The sequence below is a fragment of the Gobius niger genome, assembly GCF_951799975.1.
Source record: "Gobius niger genome assembly, chromosome: 3".
NCBI lineage: Eukaryota > Metazoa > Chordata > Actinopteri > Gobiiformes > Gobiidae > Gobius > Gobius niger.
In genome coordinates, this window is record NC_136854.1 from 20328280 (window position 1) to 20350913 (window position 22634).

The window sequence follows — 22634 nt, forward strand, 5'->3', positions numbered from 1 at the left end:
TGGGTCTGTCCTCTCTTCCTCCCACTGACTGCTGGAGGTGGAGGCAGGTTAAGCACACCGGCCACATCAAAGATTAAACTGTGTGGGTTTTTATAGTCAACAGAAAAGGCCATTGAGGCAGCTTCGCTCTGCTGAACAGAACCACGCCACTTTAGTTTCCCAATAACAGCTCTTCATCTTGCTGAATGGGTGGTGACAACAACATGAAGGAAAGACACAAGCCTCTTTTGGCACATTACATGGGTTTAGACATTTTAATACCAGTATATATATATATCAGATCAGACGCGGCTCCACCATGTTACACTGGAAATGATAACCTCGCATTGAGACGACAAGAATATGTTTGTGCAAGCTCTTATTATGACCAAATGATCTGATATATCTGCTTGAAGAAGTGACGCGCGCCACTGACCGCGCCAGCGAAGCGGTGGAAAGTTCGAGCAGGGCGAGGCGAAATCTTTAAAATCTTTCAGCCATATGAAGATTTCAAAGGGAGAAAATGTCCATGCTGTTAAAACAAATAATAATTGCCTTAAGATGCCACCAAGATTTAAAGGAACAGGCCACCATTTTTCCATGCGTAGCTGTCTGGTCTGTGTGCGCGCTCAGTCACGCAAATGTTGTTAGCATTTAGCCTCTCCTAGCATATGCCTATAGCTCAAAACTGGGAGGAAGTTAGAAGCGACCAAGCTCTTCCACGTTTTCCCAATTTAAATATATTTATAGTAAGTATAGTTACACAAAATTAAACATGTCAATTTTCTAAGCGGATGTCTTAGTGCTCCTATAGCATTAACTTCACCCCAGTTTGGAGCTATAGGAATATGCTGGGAGAGGCTAAACGCTAAAAACGTCTTTGGTCTAATTGAGCGATTGAGCGCACGCACAAAGACCAGACAGTTACGCATCAACTCGTCTAAGCTCAGGTAAAAACATATTTCAGTATGGAAAGACAGTGGCCTATTCCTTTAAAATAATAATAATAATAATGCATCAATTTTATATAGTGCTTTTCTGGACACAAAGACGCTTTACATTGCACTATTCATTTAGTCCATACTTGGTGGTGGTAAACTACTATTGTAGCCACAGCTGCCCTGGGGTAGACTGACAGAAGCGAGGCAACCAGTCTGCACCATCGGCCCCTCCGACCACCACTCACTCACGCACACACAACATTCGCTAGGCTTCCTGGTGTTGCCAAACGGTCTCCCATCCAAGTACCGACCAGGCCCTTCTCTGCTTAGCTTCCAAGATCTGACGGGATTGGGCAAAGCAAAGGCGGTATGGCCACAGGACGAGAGAGGGTTTAAAAATGTTAAATTATGTATTTTCCACCCCCTACATTCTCCGGCAATGTCCTAATGTGTAGAATAAGCCCAGACTTATTCACCACAACTGCCTCTAAAATCCTGCACTGTCACTCAAAAAGTTGTTACTTCGGGTCCGAAGTGCCGCCATTCACCACCTTAATATAGAAGCTGCAGTTACGCATAAGACCTGTGATGGCAGTAGTGAGCATAAAAATGTCAACTTCCATCTAGTCCCTGTAGGTTGGGAAAAAGTCCTTTCTGAGCCAAATCGGCGACAAGTCAGAGGCAGCAATATCATATATTGTACATCCACCGCCACCCCCTGGTCACGCCCCTGGTCACGCCCCTGGTCACGCCCCTGCTAAGTTTAACGAGAAATTGTAAAAATTTATGACTTCCAGTACTGGGGCATTTGGGTGAAAAAGGCTCCATGTTTTAAAAATATTTAATTACTTACTTATTAAATGAGGTTTTAAATAGACTAAACTTTGAATCTTAGTGATTTTAAAAAAAAAACGTCACTAGCTTGGCACAGACTAAAGGCGATTGCTGCAAAAGTTAATTAGTTTCTGTGAACAAAACCCCAGTAATGACCCTTGCTGCACCTACAGCGTTTTTCCCCCACCTGGCTCTCACTAATAGACCTGCCACTGTTCAACACCCTCGGCTGTGAAGGCCTATAGTCCATCTATGGGAATATTATTGGGATACCCTTCAGTCCATTTGAAACGGTGGGCCCACAGCAACGTCATTACAATTGATTACATCATTTTTCCAGAGTACCAAACCCAAAGTGGCGTGCACCTGGGTATAATTAGCTGGATAAGTCATCAGTTGGGTGGTGTGATGTGACTTACATTTTAACAAAGGGGTCGGAGTAGCCGTTGGAGTCCATGGCGGCCAGATGGGCACAGCGTATGATCCCCACCAGTAGGCAGCCCTTCTCTGTGTTGTAGCAGAGCGACACCAGGATGCGTCCGCGCTGGAGACAGAGGGAACAAGCGTCAGACAACCCGCACCTGCTTCCACCCTGACATGTCCCGCTCTCATAAACACACACCACAGGAATCCGCCCTGGGGTTTATGTCCAACACCATGAAAAATGCAACAGCTTATAGCAGGTGTCCTCAAACTCCAACGTAAACAGAACCCTTATGAGTCATTTTAGGAGTTTTAATAGAGAAGGCAATTGTTCCGAGGGATTTTCAAACGAGAAAAGTTGTTTCCATCAACATTTATTAACATTTAAGGATTCAGTTTATAACTACTTTAAGGGTAAATGGCCTCAACTTATATAGAGATTTTCTACCTTCATTAGTCCCAAAGCGCTCAAAGGAACCAGTCACCCCCTCACACTCTCCTTCATACACCAGTGTTTGTTGTTTAACTTAGAAGAACGACTTTGCACATCCATTACTTAAGGCAGGTGCGTAGGAGATGAGGGAAGATCTCAGAGTACATGAATAAAAATAATAGTTCCCGCACACTGCCAGCCTTGCGAAAATAGTTTATTTGGATAAGATCAATGTTTCGGTCCTGATACAGGCAAACGTGTTGTTTAAGGTTAAAACGTTTGCATAACCAAGCCCCTGATGTCCTCAGACAGCTCAGAGTCCCACACAGAGCAGTGGGCTCCATCACATGAAGAGCCGCCAATGGGAATGTGAAAGAGCCCCAAACAAAAACATCTTTTATACCGTCAGCCTGTACTGTCCGGGGCGGTAATCTGTGGAACTCCTTGTCTCCTGAGCTGACACAGGACTTAGATCTGGGAGGTTTAATGAACTATATGAACTAAAGTGTGTTTTAAAAAGACACCGAATGTGCAATAATTTTAAGATTGTATTGAAATGCACTAACCTTCATGAAATGTCACAATTAATGTTATTGTAAATGTATATAATCTTGTTGTATCGTATTTAAAAGCCCATCAAGAGATGGACTTTGCATACTACTGTATGTTGTAGTGTGTTACATGTTTAAGATAAGATAAGATAAGATAATCCTTTATTGATCTCACAAAGGAGAAATTCACTTGTTACAGTCGGCGTTCAAGAAGATCACTCAGAGTTAATAAAGTGCAGCTGATACAGAGATTATTGCACATGTTACTTTACAGTCTTATTGTACAGTTTATTGTTTACACTTGTCTCTATAAAATCAATAAATAATAAAAGCACCAATGATAAGGTGTTAAATACTTTGAGTGTGAATTATACAGAATGCATTTATTTCAACTGTGAACTTTATTTATTTACTTTAATTTTCTATTCTCTTTGGTTAATTTGGTCGGGACAGTGCTTCATGATGGGACTCATGCCACATCGCATTTCCATCCTCCCCTTACTCGCACTCTTGCATGTTTTTACATGAGGAGAACATGCAAATCTCGTGCGGCCCGGTTATCAAACCCGGGACCTTCTTGCTATGAAGCGCTTACACTAACTGGCATCGTGCCGCCAGATAAAACAAGCAAATAAAGTCTAAAGGTCCTGTGAGCGCATGTGCAGCAGGGCCATGCGCTTTCAAATAAAAGTCTGTAATTAAAGTGCTTCTTATCTTTGACTTGCAAAATAACACTGGCCTCGTCTTCATTTCATCTCAAGGCCGTATTGTGAACCGTGGAATAATCAGAGACCAAATTCTATTAACCTCTGTCCTCAAAATCATGGAGATGAGAGGAAGTAATAGCCACGAGAGGAAAGAGAAAACAATGATTCAAAGTCATTAGAATAAGTAGCTGCAGTGACTACGGCTACTATTACACCAGGTGTTAATGACAATGTATTTATTTAGAGACTAATCTTCCTGGGGACCATTCTCAAAATGAAAAGTATTACTGTCAGTTTACTGCATGCATAATTAGTACATATGACAAGTTTTCATGTTAATAAGACTAATTATTTCTTAATTTTAAGGGCCTGGTGATTATCAATAATAGTTTTACACCAGTGAAACAGTATCTGGAAATTCTGCCTTCGTACGTCACATTCTGTCTCAATGGATCATGAAAATGTAAAACCAGTGAAAAGCAGACATGTTTTGTGTTAAATGCAATAGCTGTGTTCTTAAGGATGAGTCTAATCTGACATAATTATGCGCTTGCCCTTTAAGGTACTTTAAGGTTGCGTTTCCCCCGCCCCCCAAAAAAACTTGATTTCAGTTGCGTAATCTAAAAAACAGTTGAGGGTAAGTGAATGTACCGAAATAACAGAAGGACGAACAAACAGTGCTGACTAAGTTTACTGGAAATTGCTGTAGTAGATTGATAATGACGGCGATGACGGTGCAGATAACAGCGTTACCTCCTCCTCCTCTGCTCCCTGCTCCACAGTTTGATTGTTGCTTTCTTTATTCTGAAATCACAAAGGCACACAAACACATCACGTCTATAGCCTCTGAGCCCGCAGGTGAATATCCATTACACAATATAATACAATAGTTCAAATTGATGCCAGATTGCCCTCCAGGCAAACGTCCGCAGAGAGAATAGGACACATCTCGATATATGCTGTAGCGTGGACAGAAATCCATTTCCTCTGAATGATGTATTGAATTCACCTGTGCAATTCTCTCCAAGCCCATGTTGTAGCGTTTGTTCTCGCCCTCCTTCAGTTTCTTCAGAGCGACCCGCACCTCCCCGATGAATTCATTACGTCCAAGTCTGTCCATGTCACAGACGCACAGCCTTTGAAGAAAAAAAAAAAGACAAAGAAAAGAAACGTCAGTAAGTTAGCGTGGCCTTTGCGTCACTGATTATTGGGATGGAAGTCAAATATCTAAAGAGCATTTGAACAATCTATCAAGCAGCCGGTGTGTAACGCAGAATGACTTCACGGTGATTTCACACGAACGCTCTCGTGAATGATGAGGAGTTGGAGGCTCACTCGAGCAGCCCGGGGTTTCCACGGGACAGGACGTTTAATAATTGACTGTGTAGCACCATCTGTTCACTTAACTAACTTTAAACATATAAGAAAGTATATACTCGAATGGACACTTGAGAGGCGTCCATGCTCACAGTCTGCGGGAGAGTTTGACCGAAGATATGGCTGGATGGTAAAGCCGGTTCAATACATTATGACTGACAGCATATGTGCTTAGAGTGGAAAAGAGCAATTATGACTGGACTCCATAAATTGCTCATCATTTGTTTTTTGGTTCGTGAGAGCAAACAGTTTGCAGAAATAACACTGGTCAGTTTTTCTTCACACCCAGAGGCTCAGAGCAGCAGGACGCACAAACTAAAATGGCTTTGCATTGTTTGAGTGAAACAAGTGTGAGCTAAAACCTAAATAGCCAGCATTTATCTAACACAAAGAAATGCTTGGGCAGTTCTTCCACTAAGCTTTGAAACTCTGATATAATCTTAGTTTAAAAAATGAGTGTGAGGCTTTTTATATTTTTATTGTGACAAAAATGAGAAATAAAACAGTATTGATTTTTCATTTTATACTGTCTGAAAATGAACTTAAACCTGATCACCCTCAACCCTCACTACTCCCCCACAGGCTGCCCTGATGGTGCGTTCTAAGGGGAAATCAGGGGAAAAAGATCTGTTGCAAAGTAAACATTTTGATACTTACATTCATTTGCAAGTCTGTGTTTTTTTGCCGTTATCTTCGGAACCGAGAGTGATTCAGACGTTTTTTAGAGCTCAGTCAGAGCTTTTATAACAACTTCCTCGGCCTCAGGGGAGCGGAGAAACATTGGGGTGAAAATCGGTCACAAGTTTGTTACTATTTTATATATTTTATGTTGTAGACTTTTGCAAACAACTTCAGAACCATAAGAGACAGAGACTATCTTTTGTTTTGGAATCTACTGTTGTCCAAAGTAGCTCCTTCTGAAGTACCTACTTAACATGAATGCTGAACAAATCAGCCCTATGCCCCCAATACAGCGCCCCCTGCTGTCACAGTTCAACACTGACATGTTTAGAAGCTTCATACACAGGATTATACACAAGACATTTTTAAAAGATTTGGCCAAAAATATCAGCAGCGCATATCGGCATTAGCCAATCAAAATTCCCAATAATCGGCATCGGTCTAAAAAACACATCAGTCGACCTCTATTAGATATATTTTTATATATTTCTATGATTTAAACTTTTACTATAATAATTAATATTTAAGTGTAGTTTATAACTATAACTATTGTAGAGATAAAATAAATTAAATTACTAAAAATATTGACCTACATATTGGTATCGGCCCCCTTCATATCGGTATTGTACCCCAAAATCCATATCGGTCAAGCCCTATTTAGAACATAATAGTTACATTTAGAACTAAATTTACAGTTCGTTCCCACTACCCTTGAACGCCTCATACACTTCCCAGTGACGCACGCTTTATAAAAAAAAAAAAAAAAGACCTAACGGTTGGATTCTACCTGACAGTAGATATTGTATTATTAAGCAAACGGACATGAACATTTCATGAGGATTTCAACAGCATCAGAACAGGGTCAGAGTTTTCATCAGTTCTATTGTAAACTTCTTTCATAATGCTAAACTCTGACTGTGTTAGGGTGCTAACTGCTACTGCTGCCTCTAACCTTAACTTTCACGGTTTGATAACAGGGCAAAACAGGTAGTGCAGCTTTAAGTCATTTATTTGTAAAACCATGAACAACGTCAGGTCAACTAGTGTCCGGAAATAACACTGAACTGTCAGCTGAAAGTAGGGTCAGTGACCGTGTGGCCAACAAGAGGTGAAACTTGACACTAACTAATCAGATTATTATTATTATTATTAATACAGGTAGTCTCTTGAGACTCAATGTCCCACTTGTACGAGAGACCTGACAAAGTGTATCAAACCATTATACCACATTTAACGTACTGTAATACAAGACTGTGGGGTTGTGATGTAATAAAAGTTAATGCGGCATAAAGTTGATCTTTGAGAGCCGTGTATACTCTCTTTTCTTCCACCTGAATCAATATAATTTCTGCTGCTATAGTGATTCTGTCAAATCGTGTTCGCGGTGCTCTGTTGAAATTCAATGGAGGGTGAATATTCCATCAGGGCCCATCACCTGCTGCAGAAATCCCTGTGTGTGTTTGACGATTCCCATGTGGACACTTCTCGCTCTGAACTCCCCCTCCTTTGCTTTCTCTCGCTCTCTCTCTGATCTCGTCCTCTTCCCACTTGCATCCTGTTCCTCTGACATTTGGATGTTTGACACGCCGGTTCCAGCCCTGTGCCCATAACTGATGAGTATCTCTTGCAGAAGCCTTCAAATAACTCATGACTCATGTACGCCGCTGTCACATGACCTGTGCGTTTTCTCCTAGCGATAGCATTGCGCTTTTGGCCAAACTCGTCACTACCTTCTGTTCCCAAACGCTTTTCGCCGCACTCCACGTGCTCTCCCGAAAATCTCGAGCTTTAGTCGCCCTCCCAAAAAAACGAAACAGATGCCAGTGGACTCCCGCCAACCCGTGCTGCCAGATCCACAAACTGTCACAAAAGCTCAACCGGATTATCAGATTGTGCACAAAGTCTGTGAAATCTCCTGAATGCTTTGCAAACAAGACAGGATCTCCGCAAAAAAACAAAACAAAAATCGAGTCGATGATGGTAGTAAGTTATATCAACGTGTTACCACTTATGCAACTGATTCAGTAAATAAATGAACTAAAAGATGAATGCAATAGACATTGAATTACTCAAAGAGAAAAGAGCATCAACCACAAGCTTCCCTGACCTATATATCTGACCCAGTGCTCTTCACGTTCATCTATCTTCTACTGAGCCACAAAGCCCTTATACTGCACAATAGCAAAGAATCAATTGTTCCCTCATTGACCCCCACCCCTTTCTGCATAGAGTTAGTGTATCTTTGACCTAATCCAGACTTTGTTTTGGATCTGTACCAAAAGCTAATCGATTCTTTCTGGCGCATGAATGCCCTGAAAATGTCATCAAACTTAGACCGTTGTTTTTTCACGCAGCGAAACGGTAACCGTCTTGGCAGAGAAAGAGAGACGCTAAATAGCCTTGTGCTTAATTGGAAGTTTGAATGTGGTGTTCCAGCCCAGTGATTCTAAAGCCTTTCACACTTACAACCACTGAGAAAATAAATCCACTTCCTGAGTAGCATCGGATTCAAACCAGATATCTGCGCCATCTGAAACTCACAATGTATAGTACGTGTAAAAGTGGATCCGCAGCAGAGTCATTTGTGCATGTTTTATTCACGCAGCATTCTCTCATTTACATATCAGGTTTAGGGCCCTACGGTGATACAGGCAATATCAAATGGTACATTTGGTGCAGCATACCCACAAAATGGCATATTTGATTTTGCAGCTTGCACTCACTATGCACTTGTCTTAATAGATGCCCCCGAAGTATACTGAACTATGAAACTAGAACTGAAATGTGTAAGGCCTCAGTTGTACAGTTCTCCATGATAACAATGATCTTCAAAAAGTAAATAAAGTTGTTCAATGTGAGGAATAACCCAAAGGAACAAAATATAAGATAAGACCCGCAAAACTGATCAAAACGGATCAATGGCCACTGGTTGCACTGCTTTATGACCGCGACGCGGTCATAAAGCAGTGCAACCTGCCATTGTTGCAGTACCTCCATATATGGGCGGCAAAATAAGCTAGTTTTCCATTAGCTAGCATTGCGCTTTACTGTCTACAGCTAAATATTCCTCCTGTGATAACACTGGGTTAGCTACAATTAAAGAAAAAAGTCTGGTTTTCGTATAAGATACATTTTAGGAATCTAAATCTGAATTTTCTGATTTTTTCAATTTCTAATTGAAAGACTTCGATTGAGTTCCATCAAGTTTGTCCAAATTATAGAATTAACAGTATAGAATTAGTCAGGGCAGCCACCCACCCTCAACAGGCCACTACACGCTGGCTTTTTAATGCACCTCACTAGATAAGGTTTATAATTTGGGCATGTCATTATCACAATAATGATAAGAAATTGTGGATAGTAAAGACAACACGGCAAGATGACATAATATAATGACCAATGTGACTAGATAATATGAAATTGGATGTTCATTCATTGATAGTGACAAGAAGGATAATTGTTATGATCAATAAAAATAACTATCAATTTTAATGATAATAATTATTATTATTTATGAACATGCTGTGGAAATGATGTGAAATGCAGCTAAGACCTCCTTGTTTGCCAGTGCTGAAAATAAGTCTGCTGATTGTATGTTGATAATTGTAACTACATTATGATAAAAGTTAACTCACAAACATGTACAGGTATAAAGTTGTGTTTTGAAACTGATACAGAATTCTCAGGAAGGATTGTTTATCTGATGTAAATGTAAAAGTAATATCTAATGTAACATCATGAAATGCAAATGTAATTTACATGAACAAGGGGTAGGCACTTATAAGCTTCTTGCTTCTGTCTACTCCCTTTGAGCTTCCATTAACTGCATGATTGTAAAATGTTGAGGAAAAAAAAAGTTAACTGCTCAAATAAACTAAACTAAAAAATAGCACTGGGTTAGTTACAATTAAAGAAACCAGGCTGGTTTTCATAAGATACATTTTAGAAATCTCGGACTTTGATTGACAGGCCTTTAGCATGAGAGCTAATGGCGCAGGCGCAACTATGACCAAACTACACGCAGCAAGGGCCGAGTTACAGTGAAGATCCCGCCCTTATGCCCTTTACAGGAACATGCTCCGTCAGAGCTGGGTAGGAGTCTGTAAATCCGCCATGATTTCCCTTTCGGACGTGGTCATTATGGTCAGGGACGTGCACAGATAGAGCCCAGGTGGTGCTCAAGCACCTGCCCCTCTGCCCTGTGCCCTTTAAGTGCCCTTCTCCAGACCTGTTTTTTTTCTCTCCAATATTGAGTATTATTTATTTTATTGTTCTTAGATATTTGCCCTATTATGCCAACATGTGCTGAAAATACAGTTTTAATGTTCAACAACTTCAAATCGCGCTTCATTCCTCCTCTGCCTCTCGAGCCGCCGCGGCGCTGATGCTCCTGATCCCAGAAGGGCAGCTGTGCTGTCCCCGTGTTTCCCCGTAAGATGGTACAGCCCATCTAAGACGCGGGAGTAAAGTAAACAAAGTAAATTCAATAACTTTATGAACGAGCCAGCGCGACATGACTGGATTATTAAGGGGAAAGGAAACGAGAGGGCCGACAGGGCGAGACTGTCAGCGCTGCGCGTGTCGAGACCGCCCGGACAAAGTCCGCGGTAAGAAGTCAGTCACTTTAGCGGTTCTGTTTTGTCGCGCTATAAAATGTTCTGAAAATGAGCTGTATTATTCAGACTAAGTCAGGGCTGAGCGTAGACCAGGGTCAGAGCAGTGTGAGCTGAGCTGAGGAGACAGAAGCGAGAGGAGGAGAGAGAAGGTGAGGAGGTGCCTGCGTTCTGGACACTGTGCGTCTGTGTGAGGAGCACAGGAACAGGATTATTGTTATTTAACATATTTTTGACATGGACGAAAATATCCCTGTCATGATATTGACAAACCAGATGTTTTAAGTGTAGGCTGTAGCACCTTTGCATCATTTATTTGTGCTAGACTTAAAGCCACACCGTGTAGAATTTTACCCAATAAATATATTTGAAATACAAGCATTTACTTTATGACCATTATTTTCATCATTGAAAAATACCTCAGAATTGTACAAACAAACATCTATGAGGCTAACCCCGCCTAACTTTACTGGAGTGGGTACGTCTCCAGCTCGTCTCCATGGAGATGTGACTAAAGGCAGTAGAATTTGAGATTTAAAGGTTAGTTTCACATCTAAATCCATTCTTTTACTACACACTGCAGTAACAGCATTTTCTGTGTTTGAGCTGGTCATTAGGAGCATGTTTTGTTTTGCCACAACAATATAGTCCAAAATGTTACGCAGTGTGCCTTTAAGTGCAGAGCCTTGTGATAGTCCTACATTGTCCTTTAAAGTCTATGTAGGTCCACATAGTGGGACATTTTATGTTGCTGTGTTAATCAATGGTCTGTTAGTGTCACTAATTACAGAAAAATCACTTTTTTGTCTTTCTTTTGGGGGGGTGGGGGGGTTGTGCCCTTTTGTCTTGGTTGAGCACCTGCCCCTCAAAATGTCTGTGCACGCCACTGATTATGGTAAACGGGGAGGAGTGAGTGTGTTTTTGTCATATTTTTCACTTTTTCATATTTTTTTTTTTTGTCATGTTTTTGCCGTATTTTGTTTTGTTATTTGGGTAATGCCAAAATGGAGAAGGCGGGTGTTAAGAAGTTAAATTTAATAAAAGACACAAACTGCAGAGGATCCGGAGTACCACCTGAAGCCTTTTCAGTCCAGGCTTTCTATTCACCTTATTCCGCCCTGCCCACTTTTGCCACTTTTTGCTTTGTCTCGGCACTTCCGTTGTCCAGACACTTCCGGTCGAGCGCGAAGCCCGTTCATTTCAACGGAGAACGAGGGAAAATATTCTCCGCTCAAATCTGATGTTTAGTCGATTGATTTGTGTAAAATGTTCAATGTTCATTTGCACCGACATGTCAGCACTGCACTGTTTTCGCGTAGTGACTGATTTCATGTGGACTTCTCCAGCCCCATGTTAACACATAGAAGAGAAAAGGGGCGGGCACAAGTAATGGCGGCGCCCACGCGAGCCTCTGGAATAAGGTGAATTAAGCGCTACATTATTCACAAATGAAGGCAACAGTGAAAAATGTGATATTGCAATATCTGCAACAGTTCTCGAAATCCCAATTTTCCAATCATACCACCATCTCCTTCAACTCCTGCATCAAAGTGATTTTCTCCCAAAAGGCAGCCTAACCTGAACCCCACCGAAGGCATCCAATCTTAACTGGTCCTTTCAGCACTAAATCAAGTCCTCTTTGTCCCAGTCTCCACACTGCTGAAGAGTCTATTACAAAAGCCAGATGGAGGCGTGGGGAGATAGTGTAGAGGACGCGAAATGATACTCAACTGCTCTTACTTGCACTGGCTGTTTCCACTGAACAACCTTTGTCTGCCAAATAATTACAGTACATGGCTTAAAAAGCTAATTTAATGCAGCCAGGATCTAAACAGAAGCTAAGACGTAAAATGAAATATTACCCTAAAAAGCAAGTATCATTGCTTTAAAGGAACAGGCCACTGTTTTTAAATACTGAGATATGTTCTTAGCTTAGACGAGTTGATGTGTACCTGTCTGGTCTTTGTGCGTGCGCTCAGTCACGCAAAAAGACCGCAGATCATGTAGCCTCTCCTCCTCTCCTCTATGGACCCAAACGGGGATGAAGTTACGTGATGTCTGCTCAGTAAAGTCAAAGTGCTCCTAAGGTATAATTACGCCTTACAATATAGTTCCCCTTAAAAAATCGACATGTTTAATTTTGTGCAATTATACTTTGATCGTGTAACTACTTATGTAAACGTATTTAAATAGGGAGAACGTGGAAGAGCTTGGCCGCTTCTAACTTCACCCCTGTGTGGGTCCATAAGGAAGAGGAGGAGAGTCTACATGCTAACAATATCTGCGGTCGTTTTGCGTGACTGAGGGCATCAACTAAAAACGGTGGCCTGTTCCTTTAAACAGAATACACATTTTTAATACAGGTAGAAACTCTAAATTACCACAAAAGTCTGGAATTTAAAAAAGGGATATTATGCTTTTTGTAGATATTTGATGATAATAATGTCAAAAATATATCTTCATCACTATCTTAGACTTTGTTGGTTAGAAAGTGCCATATTGATCTGAAACAGCTAAAACAAAACAGACATAGTTCCATAAAGAAGGGAAAAAAGAGAAAAAAAGAAGTGAGAAAAACATTTCCTGGGTACGTAGGACCTCAGGAGGAACGTTTTGAGACTTGTCGCTGTGCTGCTATAAGAGTAGCCATCGGTGAAGATCCAAAGATTACTCAAAGATGCTCTGGCGGCTCAAAACACAACTCCAGGTTTGTTTTTGATGAGAGAACAGCATAGTAGGATGATAAAAAGCTATCAAACGTACATTTTGCTTTATAATATACCCCGCAGTTTTTATGCTGGCCGACTTTCCTTGGTTTTGGCGACAACTGTGGCTCCTATGATAAGTTTATGTTGGATAACAAAGACTGAAAAAAAAAGAACAAAGTCTAATCCAGCAGCACAAACCTGCCAAGCCATATGGGATTTTAAAATGCCCCAGTTCAACAGAATGCTTTTATTTGGGTCACAATTGCCTCCTCGCCAACATGGAAATAATCACTTGCAGGTGAATTAGATTAAAATCTAAAACAAAACAAAGGAGGGAATTGTAATTGGCCTTAAATGAAAACTCAACAACATCAAGCAGCCCCACTACGACAATTAAAAGATTATGAGCCCAAGCGTGAAGTCAGTGTTGAGGGCACAAGTTATTCATTTGCACAGCTGGTCCAATCGTTCGTGAGTGTCTAGACCTGCAGTGGCCTTTAAAAACGTGCACAAAGGGAAAGACCTCCTGCATGCAACACAGTGAAAAGTAAATGCCGTTAAGAACTTATGGAGCCTTTTATTCGCCTGACCCTTTTTGTGCGCAGCTTACTCATATTCAGTCATTAAGTGCGTCTTGCTTCAGCATAATGGCTTTATATAATCAGTGGAACTGCAAATGAGGGAATGGATGTGAAGAAAAACTCCTACTGCACTTTACGCAAAACACAAGCCTTTTAACTCCCTCCAGGACAAAAAAGCTTCTCCTGACAATGACGGCAATTCGACAAACTTTTAATGAATTGAGTCACTGTTACGACACTCAAAATGCCAAACTTCAACTTTCAGTTTTCTCAAGTAAGTAAAGCAAGCACTGAATAAATAATTGATCCCATTGATTTAAGGGCTTATATTAGGGATGCACGATAATATCGGCCGCCGATAATTATCGGCATTTATCGGCATTTTGGCGCCATCCCCGATAAAGCCGATAAAAAAAAATTCGGCCGATAATTAGGCCCGATAATTATAAACTCAAATTACATTGAATCTGCAGCTCCAGCTCGCTGCCTTTCTCTCGGCGGCGCCGCCCCGCACGTCCTGCAGCCCGGAGCTACTGCAGACTCAGGACTGCACATTTACAGCAGCAGATATACGCTCTCCACGGCCGACTTTTGCACGGCTTTAGCTGAAAAATACGACGAGTATTCCAGCGAAACAGCTGTGCAGGCGCTCTCCGTGAAGGAAGAGTTTTTAGACTTTTTACATCGAAGTAACTTCAACATTAGCACCGCAACCAAATGAGAAAAAGACGAGGAAATGTGAACCGTGGACCCGCTCACGTAAGTGAGCATTACTGGAGAGGAGTTTTACATTGATGAAATGAGCCACGCAGCTATGGGTTTTTTTTTTGACCACACGAGGCACAAATGCATAAATGAGCCCAATGCAGGATTATATTCCAGTATTGTAAATAAGAATTAATTAGTATGATGTCAACAAAAAGGAAAAATACTAGGAATGAAGTAGTAGTAGTAATATTATTATTATTATTTTTTTTTAATAAGATGTGACACAGATGAGCAGAGTCAGACCTGCTCATGATGGAACTGTAAAAAAAACAGAGCTTTAGAAAAAGGTGAGACCCAAACCCAAAGTAAAACTCATTATATATATACACTTGTATGTTGCCTGGTAGAGTTAATATATTTTGGGCAGAACTGTGAACTGTTACATTGAGTTCTTGTCACAAAATAAAGTGCAAATATATATACATAATTATCGATGTCATTATCGGTTATCGGTATCGGGACATGCAGAATTATCGGTTATCGGTTATCGGTTCAAATTGACATTATCGTGCATCACTAGCTTATATGATCCTTTATTCTTCTATCTTGCACCTCTGACTGCTTTAGGGCACATTTGTCTTGATATTTTTTGTAAAACACCCCCAGATACTTCAAATGCAACATACATCAGTGCGCAGTGCAATGCAGCTGCAGTGAAAGGGCAGGCGGCTCAAAAACATGCTAATCTTTGCAGAGATGATGGTTTGACCACAGACGAGATCGGATTCAGAACAAGTTTGATGAATTTTTCAAGATAGGCAAACTTCATGGATTACGCGCTTTGAGTGTGGAAGAGACATCAAGCAAAACCCAACACTAGTTCTTTATGAAATACAAGAAAAATAACAAGATACTCTTCACTCATCAAAATTCTCTGATACAATACAAAAAAAAAAAACTTTTAAAAGGGGACAGTCAGTCTAAAAGCTTCAAAATAAAACAGCACGCTGGCAGTGTTGGGGGTAACATATTCCAAAAGTAACTCAAAAATATATTACTTACACAAAATACGGGAATATATTAGTCACTACATTTCAAGAGCATTTAAATGTATGAACGAAAAAATGCCAAACTCCCCCCAAATAAAATGTAGCATGCAGATCAAGTTGGACACTGATGTATAAGATCTGCAGTTGTGTGAAGTGAATGTCCTCTTAACAAAACACAAGAGAATAATGGGGAAAGCGAAGGGAAAGGAAATCTCTGACTGCACTTTTGCTCGGTGGCATTATTGCTATATTCAGTTTATATCTTGCTAGAAGTAACTCAAAAGTAACTCACAAGGACCAGGGACTACGGATGGAAACTAGCTATGTAGCTATAATCTGGTGCAGTACATCTCTTTCTCTTTGAGCTTAATGCCTCTGTACATTGTCCCTTCAATAAAGATTAAAGTAAAGTAAAAGTAAATCGAAGTAGTGTAACTCAGCTACATTTTTGAAACAGTAATATGTAACACAAACATAATACATTTTTAGAGCTGTAACTACTAATATAGAATATATTACAATTTTAAAGTAACTTGCCCAACACTGCACGCTGGGCATTTTTTTTTTTTCCTCATGCACCAGCCAAAATAACACAGCCTTCTTAAAGGAGAGAATCCTGTTTAGGTAGTTCAGAAAAACAGAGAAAATAACTAGCTAATCCCTTTAAATTATGGCTCGAAAATCCTGATGAAAGAAGAGTGATGAGAGATGAGTGCCTTGTTTTTTTCCCTCTTATCTTTCATACATTTCTGTTCCCCTAACATCAAAGAGCTCCTTCACTTGCATAAACTTAAAACTAAAACAGTGGCAATATCTACTGCTAAATCATTGCTGTTTTAGATGAAAAGACATTAGTGTTCTAATCTACACACAATAAAAGTAACGCAGCTCAATTAAGTAATTAGTTCAGCTGACAGTATATAAACACATCTACCAAACTTTGTTGCTATAACGTCAGCAGCACGTCAGCATCTATAGGTATAAAACAACAAGCAGGTCATGTGAAGAGTTTAGATTTCTCCTGCTCTGGATTCCCCTTGTACCACTAAACGTGTACAATAGGGTTCCCTCTAACGCCAGGATTCCCCCCAGTAAAAGATATTCTGGATCTCTGTTCTACTTTCATGGTTAAATAAAAGTCCATTCCGGGGTTTCTCCTCTCTCACTACGCAAGGTCGCAGCTATATATCTAAAGTAGGGCATGTAAAAGTCATTGTCTTTCATTAATTTTGTCGGAGTTGTTTTTTTGTTCTCAGTGCGGACTTGCCTAATTACACCATTATCTTTTATTTTTTCACAGAGTGTGGACCCGGAGGCGTCGTGTCGAGTACAGACGGTCTACAGAGAGACTATGAGCTCAGTGAAGTGGAGAGCACGCAGGTATCAGACTGTACACATCGCTGGCCCTGCGTCCTGCTGGGACAGACACAAGCACCAGCTACAACCCAGCGAGTAAACATCGCTCCGGGACAGCAGACTGTTTTGGTGCTGTAATGAGAACAAAGTCTGTTTATTGGCTGTTGGCGCCAGGATCCTAGCGTAGAAGTCAGGGAGTGTCTTTTCTTTTTTCTTTTTTTTTCTTTCTTCTCGCTCGTCTGTGTTGGCTGCTCACAGCCCTGTCTCATCCCATCACACGCTGCTCCATTCACTCACATATTTCCTCCCTGTCCTCATTCTTTCGTCTTTTTTTTTTTTTTTTTGGTTCTCCTTAGAGTAAACCCGTCTTAGGCACTGGGCTTTTTTATAACAGTCGAAAGTAGATTTCTCCATTCATCACATTATCCTTTTCGGCACTGACCCCTGGCTACTGTCCATCTCTTCAGACTGCCAACCTCCATAGTCTCCTCTTCCTTCCTCTACTCATGCCTCCTGACATCATTCATGCGTTTGCCTGGTTGCTGTTGGCGCCCTCTTTTCTCCTTTCAGCTCCTGGTTGACACTCCTCCTCCTCCTCTTCCCCTTCCGCATTTGGACTACCCACATTGCACATGGCTGGTGCGCGTCTGCAGGCTGTGTCCTTGGCTGGAGGTCAAGTGGGCTTCCTTCTAGTTAATGACTAAAGAGGTCTCTCCTCAAGCAGCTCTTTACATGTGACTCTTTCGGGAGCAGAGTCGATGTTATTTCGGAACATGCGTGTGCTCAAGGACATGTGACCTGTCTCCACTTACAGAAGAGAGGCCACGGATGTTGTTGTCTGCCGGTGATTGCCCTTGACATGCACACATGCACGCACACCTGAAGCTCTGCGCTGGTACCGAATGCCAGGTTGCAGCGCTCACAGTGTTTTGGAAATGCACCAAGTAACAGCACTGATTTCTGCTCCCCCGTGCGTTGAAGGGGTCTTGAGTGATCTCTGCTTGGAGAGGTTGCAGAAACAATTGACACAGGTCACTGTCATTGGCTATCTGAGATAATAGATTAGCACTGGGAAGCCAAGCCAGATCTGAGACTGAACAATGAATCTCCATCCCCTGCACATTAGCGGTCATCTGCTGTCTGGGGAGCAGTGCTAATTGCTGACCAGAATGTAAGTTCCTACCTGAGTGTTTTGGTGGTCATGTCGGCCGCTGTTATGCCATGGTACACCAGCGTTTCGTTCCAGACTGGGTTAAGGGTGTTCTTTAAGGTTTTTGTGCGAAGCTTGTTTGCCTGCAGACAAAAAGGAGACACTTAGAACAGAAGAAAACTCAGAAAAGAGCACAAGATAGATTAGACGGGTGAAATAAATGAAAAATGAGGAAAACTGAGGGACTCTAAAAGATCAAGAAAGAAGTAGAGCGAAAAAGAGAGGGAAAACATCATTTATCTCAGTCCCCGAGGAGATGGCAGACATCTGCTGCTGAGTGTAGAGAAGAACGAGAGGATGCTCCCCTTGCCTCACCTGTCCGTCTGCTCCCTAACATTATACTACAGCCCCACACAGAGCCTCAAAACACCGCTCTACTCACGCCCACAGCAACCAATTTAACTGCACAATCGGAATGAAATATTAAAGCTCTCCGGGGAAAAAACAAACTCTTAGGTTCACACAAGAACTCATAAATAGAGTCAGAGAGCACCTCGTTCCTTGGTTGCAACTGGTTTGGATTTTTGCTTATTATTATTTAGAGGATATTGAGAAGATGTCCTCTCTACACTCAAATTGAGGTATCGTCCCAGCTTTGCCTTTGAAAATGTAAACTTCTCACCAGAATGAAATGAATAATCCATATACAGCTTGAAGCGGGAGTAAACAAATCTTTCCAAAACATTATTAGGTAAGTCCATCATTTTTATAAAGTAGGTTCAAAGGATTTTTTCTTCAGCTAGAGTGGAATCAACAGGGGAATTTTCAACATGTTTCAACACCTGCATTTTCGTGTTTCATCACATGTGAATCATCAAAGTCACACGAAATAGTTAAAATGTTCATAGTGCAGGCAGTGTTCAGTATGCAGCGTTCACGTCTGAGGTTTTGAAGATAAACCTCCCTCTGCCACACTCAGCCTCAAACTAGTGCCTGGGGTCAGATCCTGTCCTCTCCCCGTTCTCTTCCGTCTCTTTCCTTCCCCTCTTCCTCTCCCTCTCTCCCTCTCTTCTCATCCAATTGTTCTGGGCTGCCTTTCCTCTACCTCCTTTTCCCACACTCCCCATCACTATTCCCCTCTCTATCCTCTGATTTAAGCTGGAAACTTGGGGCTTATCAGTCAGACTCAGCCTCGGCAGAGCTCAATCCATGACGGGGACAAGTGTTTTCTTTTGTTGGTGCTTTGATTCCTTAATAGTGGGAATAGGCTGTAAACGCCACCTTAATAGGGCATGTCCTCTGTGTACCTTTACAACTTCACTGGGCACATCTGCTTTTAAACTCCCAACTCTGCTCTTTGCTTACAGCTGCTACCTGACTGCGCTTCTTCTCTAGAGAGACTTCTGAATGTTGTTGCTCTTATCTCCAAAAAACATATTGTTCTGCTCTTTCCATGTTGAATCCATTAAAATAAATTTGAAAAATATTGGCTTAAATCAATTGGGGGTGGCAGCGGTGCAGTGGACTAAGCATTAATCTGCGGCGACTGACGCAGAAAAAGGGAGTAACAAACAAAACAATGAACATTGTTACCACCATCATTGGTCAGTTCAGGGAAGGCAAGTAACTGCCTGTTTGTTTGCTCTTGGGCTGTGAGCAAAATGAGAAATTTTGATTGTAACATTTTTGAAAAGGTTAGTGATAATTTGAGCATTAATGATTGTGGATCTAGACATGTGCTAACAGTGTGCTCTTTATCATTTGTTTACCAATCCGGTACTGGAATCGGATATTGGAGCCGATACTTAATAGCATGCTAAAGCTAGCGGCAGTATGCAAATGTTAACGTCAATTAATCAAGGCGTGGACAGAAACTATAATTGGAATAACCAATAAAATAATATCGGCCACTGCAGTCACTGACCAGGTGTTTTTATTTTAGTTCATGAAATGCTGTTAAAGACTAACTGATTTATGCACAAGTTGTAATGATCAGATCACTTTTTCTGATTTCATATTAATGTAACCAAAAAAGCCATATATTTAGTGAAGAAAGTCCAGTCATTCTTGTTTAATGCTTTTCTATTATAGTTTATTAATTACGGAAACTCTGAGATGCCAGTGTGACTGAAACATTTTTGACTGCACTTTCACGTTCGAACGTAATACCAAGTCGTCAGAACGTACTGCCAACTCGTTCTAATGAATGATGAGAATTGTTCAAAATATAAATAACAATATCAATTAATAAACACAAACACTTGCTTTACTTTCACGTCTGTGAGCCTTTTCGTAGCATGTTGTCATAAGCAACTTGTATTGTAGGGCGCTATTGTGCATGCCCATACCCTGTGGTTTTATGGGGAAAAGGTAATGTTTTTAGCATTTAGGCTACACACAAATGTTTCCGTCACACTGGCAGCAGTGAGTTACCGTAATTAACAGATAGCCATAATTGATTAAAAAAAAAAAACATCGGTATCGGTCTCGGTATTGGGAGCAAAAAAGCTGGATCGGTGCAGGTCTCATTTTTTATACCATCAATGTAACACAACTATAAAACCCGTTCCTGTTGAGAACAAATACACTGAGGTGCCCAGTCCAGCACGCAGACGGCAGAATTCACACCTTATGTGTCTGTATAAATGCATGGCCATGTGCTGCTGCCGTTGCTGCGTATGTCATCATGTGCGCTGCATATTGAGGTGCACAGTATATGAAAACCAAAGAGCACCGGATATACGCGTGGAATGCCTACATCTCCTCAATGACAACACAGAAAGTAGTCTTAGCCACGGCGGCTTACTCATCCCGGCACTTTCCCTCACGAGACGGAGGCGGGCGCTTTTGCCAATCGTATGCGCGCACACTCCCACTTTCCCGAGTGACGCTCTGTCTGCTGGATATTTAACAAGCCCTGGTTCACGGGTACTTACCTACTCATTGCCCCCCCCCTTCCCTCCGCTGCCCCGCTCGCCCATCAACGCGAGCCTGTTGACGTGAGCCGTGTTACAATCCTCCCTGTTTCCATGACAACCACCTGCTGCTGTCCTCCTCCCCTCATCCGTCTCTCCTACCCTCCTTCCCCATTTCAGCACTCCATCCATCCCTCCCTCCTCTCCCCTCTGTTGGCTGTCTCTCCCCCCTTATTCGCACACTGTTGGTATTTCAAGGTCACAGAGGGTCACAGCCAGATAGTGAGATACAGACGCAGATAGGTTGGAAAAGTGGGCGAAAAGGAAAGTGTCGAACAAAAGCAGAGCGAAGCTGGAGGACACTAAATCCCCCAGACATTGTTATTGTTAGCTCTGTGGACCCAAGACAGGCAACCTAGGGTGTCCTCTCCTGTAGCCAACATCGCCACCCCTCTTATCGTAACCTGGTTTTGTGTCAACCTTGAGCGAGGAACGCCACACAACAGGTTGATGTAACTGTAGGTCCTACTTTCCGAGGCTACACTTATCTCATGAGCTGAAGACGAGACAGGAGAGGCACAGCAGCAGACCAGAACGCGCTCGTGCTCACTAAAGCACAGCATTGGACAAGCCGCATTAAGGAGAAGCCAGACGAAAAGTGCTTTCTGTTCCTTGCTTCAAAACAACTCACTGCATTAGCCAGGGCCGCCCCGAGCCAATTTAGTGCCAAGATTGTGCTTTGGCATTCCATTACACATAACACATATAAGAAAAAATATTAATTAATGGAAGATCTTATTATTCATATCAATTTAAAGCAATACTAAATAACTTATCTAAATCCTTTCCGTAGTCCCTCTGGGGGTAATACAAGTGTTGATGGGATGATTGGGGGGTCTTTCATCTCCCCCTGGTGTCTCTGGCCACAAATGGCTACAATTGCAGCTTTGCTGCCACCGGGTCTGAGTCACCAATACACACTAATGGAATCACGAAGAAGAAGCTAACAAGCTAATGGGCAAAGCTAACTGCGGGCTAGCGCTACTTAAACAGAATTTACATCCAAGTTTGAGTGAAAAAAATGATCTCCATTGTGTTATTGGATGTACGATATCCCTCTCTCCCTTTGTCTTTTCTGTCAGCATAGTATTTAATCTCATGGACAATTAATGAGTAGAAAAAAACGCAACATGCTATGACACCTGCAGTGGTGCTTATGGCCTCTAGGGGCAGGAGTTACTTAGTACTGCTTTAACTATGGCCAGTTATCCTGTAGTGCTGGCAGCATTTATACAGCAGACACATGGACAAAGCCTTTTCTTTAATTTCGTAACCCAAATGACATTTTTTGTTTTTCATTAATATCATGTTTTGCTATACCAGTCCTTTTAGACACACTCTGGATATGGAAAAGCATAGTTTTATTTAATTATGATCATTATTATTATGTATCTATTCTTTTTTGTTTAGTATTTTTTAAATCAAAGCACAATGTGGCATCCCCCAGTAGATGCCTGTATCATCTGCTCTTTTACTTGAATTTTACATAGGTTTTTGATTATGTCTTGATGTTTTGTTGTTTTACCTTATTGCCTTGATTCCCCTTAACTTTCCCCAACTATCTGTGC

The 22634-nt window shown here is 41.5% G+C and overlaps 1 protein-coding gene across 1 annotated transcript in view; it reads right to left on the bottom strand.

Annotated features, from left to right (window-relative positions):
* doc2g (double C2-like domains, gamma) overlaps positions 1–22634 on the bottom strand; it is a 39666-nt gene that overhangs the window by 13106 nt on the left and 3926 nt on the right. Inside the window, exons 5-8 of the mRNA XM_079553925.1 lie at positions 18125–18234; positions 4878–5004; positions 4622–4672; positions 2174–2298 (exon numbers count right to left, since the gene is read on the bottom strand). Coding sequence (XP_079410051.1) covers positions 2174–2298; positions 4622–4672; positions 4878–5004; positions 18125–18234 — 413 coding nt within the window. The remainder of the gene's footprint in view (positions 1–2173; positions 2299–4621; positions 4673–4877; positions 5005–18124; positions 18235–22634) is intronic.